This window comes from Onychostruthus taczanowskii, unplaced genomic scaffold, assembly GCF_017590055.1.
Source record: "Onychostruthus taczanowskii isolate IOZ18803 unplaced genomic scaffold, ASM1759005v1 scaffold19, whole genome shotgun sequence".
In the NCBI taxonomy this organism is placed as follows: Eukaryota; Metazoa; Chordata; class Aves; order Passeriformes; family Passeridae; genus Onychostruthus; species Onychostruthus taczanowskii.
The window spans coordinates 8,267,272-8,276,229 of NW_024499128.1; the positions used below are offsets into that span (position 1 = coordinate 8,267,272).

At 49.0% G+C, this 8,958-nt stretch overlaps 1 protein-coding gene across 2 annotated transcripts in view; it reads right to left on the reverse strand.

Annotated features, from left to right (window-relative positions):
• Positions 1–7,216, reverse strand: part of PRKAR1B (protein kinase cAMP-dependent type I regulatory subunit beta) — a 92,185-nt gene extending 84,969 nt beyond the window's left edge. The window contains exons 1-2 of one of the 2 annotated variants that reach the window (XM_041401753.1): positions 7,015–7,216; positions 5,724–5,928 (exon numbers count right to left, since the gene is read on the reverse strand). In XM_041401753.1, coding sequence (XP_041257687.1) covers positions 5,724–5,900 — 177 coding nt within the window. In that variant the 5' untranslated portion in view covers positions 5,901–5,928; positions 7,015–7,216. The remainder of the gene's footprint in view (positions 1–5,723; positions 5,929–7,014) is intronic. The other variant, XM_041401752.1, reaches the window with a different exon arrangement.
• Between the last annotated feature and the right edge of the window lie 1,742 nt (positions 7,217–8,958).

Sequence of the window (8,958 nt, forward strand, 5' to 3'; positions counted from 1 at the left end):
CAAGAAGACTTTTAAAAGCAAGTCAGACATTTGATATCAAATCTCAGTACCTCTGCTCTGCTTCCTACAATGTATATATTGCATTAAAAAACAACACCACCAAGTACACTCCAAATGGTTTTTTCCCCCTCAGGCACATTCATAAACTTTTCTGCCTGGCAGACCTGGATTATTCACAGAAAATGTGCAGGAAGGTTCATGCACAGGTAACTAATCTCTCTTTGCACTGGAGTTGACCCAGAGGAGATGCTCTCAATCCAGGAGGGTTTCTAACACCCCTCACCACTCCTTGGGGCTGATGATTTACAGCAACCAATAAAGGCCAAAGGCAAAGCCCTTCATTTTGCTGGAAGCACGGGACTGACTGATGCCATCACTAAAAGCAGAAAAAATCTCAGAGATCTTAATGTTCTTTCCAGTCTTATCTTTGCCAGGACAGACAATCTTTGTGATCAATTCAGCCTTGTTATTCACACAATCCCAATTATTGTTCCACTGCCTTCCCCCTGCTCCATGCTACCTTTTCTTCTACAGCAATTCTAATAAATATCTTTAAATGCACTCCCTGCTATCCTACCAAGGTATTTACCCCCTCCAAAGTTATCCTTCACTTTGATTACTATTTCTGCATCCTCCATGGCCTCTCTGCATCTCTTCTCACTCGCAATTTCCAGTCTAGGCAAAAAGCTCCTGCCAACAATCCACCTACTCTGATGGCACTCCAGCTGCATGGCTGACCTTCCTCAGACCCTTTCCTGCCATTGTTTTACCTCCTGCAGCTTGTTCACACTTCTTGTCTTCCCCCCAGCAGTGTCTTCAGCATCTCAACCCATCACCACCTCTTCCCTACTTCCTTACATACGCCTCACAGCAAAGTGAGAGGTTATGTTACAAAACACAGACCCTATTTTTGATACTCAAAAGCTTATATAATCAAAGAGAATCATAGCCAGCCCTTCTGATTCTTAAAATCCAGCCAAATAACAATGTATGCGCACATAGCTTGTGTAAGAAGAGACAAGCCCACATAAAAGTGGATTAAGTAACCTGATGAATGTAAAACAGGGGAGCTTGAGATGTGAAACAAAGACATCTTCCAGGCAGAATTCCCTCCATGTTCCATCACTGCACTCTGGTTTTGTTAGTTTTTGGCTCTGAGACTGGGAAAGCCACTCACACTTGTGGACACACAAAGTGAACAGGGAGCTCAGCTCTAATATGTTCCACTCAAGCTCATAAGAGCACAGGTTTGCTTATAACCAATTTTATTTCTTAATGAAAAAGCTTTTTTTCTCTTTCTGCTCTTTTTCCCTTCATCCTCCACCCTTCCCTGCACGTAGAAAAGTTTGCCTGGGGAGGGCTTTAAAAATTCACCTCGTTTTCCTTTACCTCTTCCAAGAAAACTGTCACAACACTGCCTGGGGCTGCCTCTGGCAATCACAGAGGTCCCACCTGAGCTGCTTTTCATCAGCTCTTCCCAGTACTGACCTCAGGGGAGAGGCAGGACAGAGGCTGCCCAAGCAGCTCAGAAGTGGTCACACAGCCAGGGCACCTGGTGCTCCCACTCTTGTGCTTCTCTCAGCATCTCAGGTATGTTCCTGCACGCTTTACGAACACTTCTGACCACCAAGGAGATACCACCCAACTGCTTGGCAAGCTTTGAACAATATTGTTATTGGGCTTTATAAAACTGCTTAGTTAATGCATTTTTTGTATAGATTTTCTCTGTGTGATTTTGCCTCAAATCCATAACCTCTCTCCAGCTTATCTGAAGAAAGCAGTGAGTTATACTTTGCATAATAATAACCCGTACTTTTAAGAATTAGTTTCATCAGTTTAGACAGGTTCTGGTGGAAATTATTGATCAAAGGACTTCTTTCTGTGATAAAATACAAATACTGGGGAGACAATACTGTCGCAAAAGAAGAGCCTGGTGCTCAAACTTTGATGCTCGAGTTGCTTTGTTGCTGAAACTCCCTGTGGCAGGTAAATAAAGCATAGAAGTCTGTATTTTGCCAACAGAGTTTTGCATTTGTGTTTTATCACCCTTTTCTCCGCCCGGTGCAGTTCCGCCCGGCGCCGCCAGGTGGCGCGGCGCGGGGCAGCGCTGTTGGCCCGCGGGGCTTTTGCTCCAAATTTGGCTTTTCCCAAAATTCCCCTTCCGACGGCACCGTGAGGATGCGGCACCAGCCTGCATCCAGACAACACTGCCGATCCGCCGGCGGTAATTTATCAGATCAAGCAGGGTTTTCTGCATGTGCTGAGGGCAACAGAAGGGGCCTGGAGAGAGCTCAGCCCAGCTCAGCCCTGCTCTAAAATACCCCACGTTAAAATGGCTTCAGCAAAGCCATTTTAAACACATCCTGCGGTTTCCTGCTGCTTCCTCTTCTTTTGTGCCATTTTCTTCATTAGTTCTATTCTTTATTCCCATTCTTTGCTGCGGAACAGCTGAGCTCAGCCTGGCAAGACAACTCCACCTTTGATCACATAATCGTGGCACTAAACAGCCTGACACTGTGAAATTTTTGCAGTCTCAGTATGGCTAAAAATACAAAGCATTGCCCATAATTTCTCAGTAATTGACTTTTTCATATAACGTAAGAACCAGAGATAAAATATGGGTTCCCTGTTTTTTCTGCTATGCCTCCTTTAGTCCTTAAGCAAACAGGACTAAATTACAGCTGTTAAAATAATGCCAGTTTCTTAGCTAACATCTATTCCCTCACTCCAAAAAAACCCAATTACAATCCCTAAGGGAAAGACTTTCCTCACTCCATCCACCAAGATCTATGCAGTCAGAAGGAAACGTAAAATAAATTGTTCAAAAGAAATATCACAGGTTTTAAAATCTAAAGTACCTAAACTGTTTTCAACTATTTTCTGTGCTCAAGGGCATGTCACAGATGTTTTACAAAGTAACTGTTAATGTGATCAGAGTAGATGTCATCTTGAAGTCCATAGGTCACAGCATATAAAAGTAACTTGCAAACTTCAGAATATAGAAACATAGGCTGATTCCCAGCAATTACTGGCAACTTAAGCAGGTCCTGCCAGGATTAAATGAACAGAAAAATGTATATTAAAGTTTTCCCACAATTATTTTCAGAGTAATGGTTTTTGATACTGTACTTGATACAAATAAGCTGCATTTAGAAAGGCTTTGGGGGGAGTGTTCTTTGTGAAACTGGCACTCCTTCAGAATCAAACATCAAACATCAAACCTCAGTCTCCCAAACTTTATTCAGAAGTATTTATTCATGTTCTCCCTTTACAGCCCTCTCAGGCCATGTCCATGCTGTGGATGAAGAGTGGCTGAGCACTAGCCCAGGACAGTCCCTGAGCACGACCTCACTGCTGGCTCTGCTCTCTCCAGTTCCTGCCAAAACAAACCTGCTCCTGCTGTGGTAGAGCTAAGGATGACACCCGGGCTGGGGGTGTGCTGGGGTCAGGGTTAGCCCCTGACCCATCCTCATTTAGCTGAAGGCAATGGACCCAACTCTGGTGTCATCAGAAGCTGAGAAGCATTTATGATCCGCTCTGATCTTGCACATCATAATAAATCTTGCTTCTATGAGTTGATTTTATGAGTTAAGAATTAGAAAAATTAAACACACTCTTCTATTTTTTTTTTTTATTCACTTCTGTGGTAGCTCCAGTACATTGAGGTGGATCAAGCTCTACTTGTTTTCCACAAGTTCATTTTTTAACCACTTGAAAAATATCCTACACTTCATCTCTGAACTTCCCACGTGTGTTTTTGACAGATAAACTCTTCTTCTACTGCTCTCTTCAGTGGAATGTGTTGTTTATCTCAATGAGTTTGGAAAATAAGCCCACAATACCACACTTAGGTGGAAAAATGCATGACTTTGTTTAGAAAATCATTATTAAACCCAAAGATTTTCACTCCTCTCCCTACACAGGACCAAATTAAAGGAGCTGATAGTGAATGTGCCACGTCAGTATTGCACATTCACAAAAATCTAATGAACAATTGCTAAATTCACAATTCCATTAGGATTCTTCAAATTACCTGTATATGACAAGCATATAAAAACAGGATAAAACTTATTGAAAGATTTTTCTATCTTTAGAAGTCTTCCTTTTAACTGTTCTCATGCAACCAACTAAGTCAAAATATTATTCTACAGCAGAAAATCCTTCACAGTGCAATTTATCCCAAGGAAGTCCTTGGAGATGGCTGGGCAATGAGGGAGTCAAACTGCTGTAGGAACAAGAATTACAGTGCTGGAAACCTCCAGAAGGAGCCTAAAGCCTCCAGGCTCAGCAGGCTCAGCCCCCAGGCTGCTCTAGAGAGGCAGTGCCAAGATTGTGTCCTCCCACAGCAAGCACAATATTCCCTGCAGTCGATGCCTTGATGTTTCTAAATCATCTTCCATTCTGAGCCAAGCGATATCCATCAGCTCCTGTGCTGGCATCCTGATTGATGTCCTACAGAACTCTGGGATCTGCTGTTCTTTGGGAAATAAGGGGAGATCACATGAAAGAAGACGTCATTTCTCAAGGGTAGGAGCTGCCCTCCTGTCTCAGGTGTGTGTGCTGTGATAACGTCAACAAAGCCAAACTCCCCCAGAACAGCTCCTCAAGAAATCCTCCAGCAATGGAGCACATTCCATAATACCACAGCATATTTTAATTTATTTTTTTTTCCCCAAGAATGGTGTTTATCCTTCTTTTCAAAAAGCCCAAAATTCCACATGTTATGACGGGTAATAATTCACAACACAGTAATGAAATTCAACAATTTTGATTCTCTCAAAATGGGTCTTGGCTGTCAGAAGTTTAGAATATACAGAATTAAGAGACTGTTTCTTTTTCACAATAATCAAATACAATTACAAACCACCTTGTACTTTCTACCCCTCTCTGATGTTCCAAGCTGCCACCAAAATGCAATATTTGCATTTTTTTAAAACAACACAAACTTGGCATATACTCACCTAAAGAAAAATGAAACTGAAAAGCAGAGAGTGAGATGTAATAAATGTTTTACATCACTGGTGATAAATCAGCCTTATGTATTATTCACTCCTGAAGACTGAAACTACTAAACCTTATCTCTCAAGCCTACAACAACACTGGCTCACACAACGTGCTCTTCCTGCAGAGACACCCCTAGGCTTTAGAAAGAATTTGTCTGGGGTTGCTCTAAAAGGTTTCCCCCTCTCTGCACTGCCTTTGAAGGCAGTCAGAGTAAGTGAGGTCTCTCTTGATGCATCCCCTGCCAGGGGATCCTGGATAGGCACTGCAGACAGGAGAGAGCTGTGAAGTTAAATAGCAAACTGCTCAGAGATTTTGAGAACTTGCTGGCTCCCTGATTTTGGTCAGTTTTAGGGGAAGGGAAAACCCCACCACCTGACAATGGAATAAACAACATCTTTTGCACCCACAGACATGTTCTTCCAAGAGATGAAAGTTCAGGGCACCATGCCTCACAACCAATTTGGGTCATTTTTAACAAATGCAGTTTGATGAGATATTATAATCTTGGTGTTATGCACAAAAAATTCTAAACTATAGCCATTGTTATAGTAGACATCCACAAATGAAAGGCTGGGGCTATTTTTCTCTTAACAGTTTCTATTTTCACAGTTGTGTGGTCATTTAAAATTGAAAGGAAAAAAAAAGTACCAAAACATTTGAAATCTTTAAACAATCTTTTTCATTTTATAAATGGAAAATGTCACCTGAAAATCACTGACCTTTTCTAATTTTTCAAAGTGTTCTCTGAGGAACTTCATGGGTCGGTCTGGCTTTGCTATACAGAGGTTTACAATGCATTCTTTTAGAATCTGTTGGATGTTGTGTTTCTGAACATAGAGTTCACATCCCTTCAGGCTCTCATCTTCTTCCACATTGCAGGAAGCAGCAGCAGCCATCTTCAGGCTTGTAAACAGAAAACACAACCTAGGTAAGAAAATGGTGCAAGGAAGAGATGAGAGACAGATCCCAAATCCTTTGTCAGAGAGATCTGAAGAGCAAAGACATTTTAATATTGCCTGTTGCCTATTGAGGACCTATTCAATTTGGACGTTTTAATGTTCTATGGCTGTATGTGGAAATGCTGAACTCTGTCATCTTTGTATCATCAACATCCCACCAAGTACACAAAGAGAATTTAAACTCCCAGATTGTGATCAATCTTTGAAAAAAAAAACCAAAACCAAAAACAACAAGCCAGTGAAATTAACCTACGAGGCAAGGAGTTTCAAAAGCACTATTAAATGACAGTGTAAAGCCTTGCTTTGCTCTCCCCGTGGGGACTTGTTCCTGTCACTAGAAGCCCAGCTTCTTGCTACAGAGATTTTTGGGCAATTTTAGCATCTCTCCCTTTCCCAGCCAGCGACCCTTGGCGACCCGGGGGAGGAGCGGGCAGAGCCCCCCGAAGGGAAGTGAGTTCCCCGAAGGGAAGTCTGATGAGCTGGGGGGAGAGCAGCCCCAAACCCTCTTTATCTCCCCCGGCGGGGTTATGACCGCTCCGTGACGAGCCCAGAACGCCGAGGCAGCTTTACCCCGGCCCCGGCCTCTGTGCCCGGCTCGGTGGGTGCGGGGGGCGGCCGGGGCAGCGCGGGGCAGAGCGGGGCAGTGCGGGGGGAGTGCGGGGAGTGAGGAGCAGCGCGGGGCTGTGCGGGGCAGTGCGGAGCAGTGCGGAGGGAGTGCGGGGAGTGCGGGGCTGTGCGGGGCTGTGCGGGGAGTGAGGACCAGTGCGGGGCTGTGCGAGGGACAGAGCGGTGCAGTGCGGGGCAGTGCGGGACAGTGCGGGGGGCAGGGCGGGGGGAGTGCGGGGCAGGCCCCGGGAGGCTCCGAGCGCTGGGGAAGTGCCCCGGGCCCGGCCGGGCGGATCTGCCGCCGCCGCCGCTGCCCCTGTCCCCTGTCTCTGCCCCTGTCCCTGTCCCTGCCCCTGTCCCTGCCCCTGTCCCCGGTCCCCGTCCCTGCTCTGCCGCACGGCTCCGCGCCCGGCCGGGCCCGGCGAACGGAGGCGCCGGTAAATACCTGGTGGCCGGAGCGGCGGCGCCTCCTCTGTGCTCGCCGGCGGTGCAGGCGGGGGAAGCGGCTCCCCTGCCGGTATCCGCACTGCAGCCGCCGCCGCCGCCTCCGCTCCTGCCCGCCCGCCGGGGCCGCGGGGCGCCGCGGGGACCCTCCTCCCGCTCCCGCACAAAGGCTCCGGCTCCGCCGCCGCTCGCCCGCAGGAAGTGCCGCCGCCGTCACTCCCCGGCGGGCGCGGCCTCCACCGCCGCCTCCGCCGAGAGGCGGCACGGAGCCCGCCGCTCCGAACGGGGCTGCACGGAGCCCGCCGCTCCGAGCAGAGAGGCACCGACCCCTCCGCTCCGAACCGGGCTGCACGGAGCCCGCCGCTCCGAACCGGGCGGCACCGACCCCTCCTCTTTAAACAGCTCCGCACCGACCCTCCGCTTCCACCCGCACGGGCCCCTGCGCTCCGATCCGCTCCGGGCGGCTCCGACCCCTCCACTTCGAATCGCACCGCATGGACCCGCTCTGCCCCGCACAGACCCGCTCTGCCCCGCACGGACCCGCTCTGCCCCGCACTACCCCGCACGGCCCTGCAGGTACGGCAGGACCTGGCCTGGCTGCTCCGCACCGCCAGCCCGAGGACAGGCAAGCGAAGGAACAGAGCCGAGCCACTCCCACTCTACCCCGCTCTGTCCCGCTCTACCCCGCACGGCCCTGCAGGGTACGGCAGGACCTGGCCTGGCTGCTCCGCACCGCCAGCCCGAGGACAGGCCAGCGAAGGAACAGAGCCGAGCCACGATGGACGATGGTCTGGCCGTGCAGAGCAGGCCTGGCCACGATGGACACTCGGCGGCCACACCATGGAGGATGGCATGGCCATGAAGGACACTAGCCTGGCTGTGACACAGGGGCACAGAGGACGAGCTGGCCATGGAACGTGTCCTGGCCATCGCGGATGATGAGCTGGCCGTGCAGGACAGGCTGCTAGGCCAAGGCAGGCACACAGGAGCTGCCAGCCCTGCTGGGCACCCACAGCTCGGGAAGGGCTGGGAAGGGCCGGGAAAGGGCTGGAAAAGCGCTGGGAAGGGCTGGGAAAGGACTGGGAAGAGCAGCTCACCAGCTCTGCCCCGGGGTTTTTAGAGCAAAGCCATCCCAGCCAGCAGCACTTCTGTGCAAGACCGTGAGGAGTGTGGTCACAGCTGGCATTCAGCATTGGGCTGTCAGGAATACTCCAATACATCTTTGTATTCCTTCTGTTGCCAGGAAATTCACATTCATGTTTCCCATAGAATAAAGGGTGAAACAGGATTCCAGAAGTTCACAGTCAAGCTAGGAGAAGCACAACAATAGAATAAACTTTGCTGGTAAACACAGGGCTATTTTAAAATAATTTGAATTAGTTCTGTGGTTTATTGCACTTTAGATTCGGTGTGATCCCTCAAGAAAAGGACCCTGAGAACCTTTTTGGTTTGAGGTCTGTTCCTTGCAGTCACCAGAGGAGAACAAAAAACATGAGGTTGTGCAAAGCACAACACAAACACAATGTATATACACATTAACTAATACAAATAAACACTAAAAAGCATACAGCGCTGTTACAGAAACTGACACCTTCCTGCTCCTGCTGTTTGATCCCTGCGGAGAAACAGCGGGGGAAGTGGCACATGTGAAAGTGGCCGGGCACGGAGCCCCCAGCGCTGTCCCCGTCAGCCCTGGCACCGCCTGCGGAGGGGCTGTCACCCTGCCCTGTCCCTGTCCCTGTCACCCTGCCCTGTCTCTGTCACCCTGCCCCGTCCCTGTCACCGTGCCCTGTCCCTGTCACCCTGCCCTGTCCCTGTCCCCTCGCTCTGTTCCTATCCCCTGTTCTGTTTTCCCCCGGCTCTATCCCTGTCACCCTCTCTGTCCCTCTGCCCCACACTGTCCCTGCTGTTCTGTTTTCCCCCGGCTCTGTCCCTGTCCCCCTCT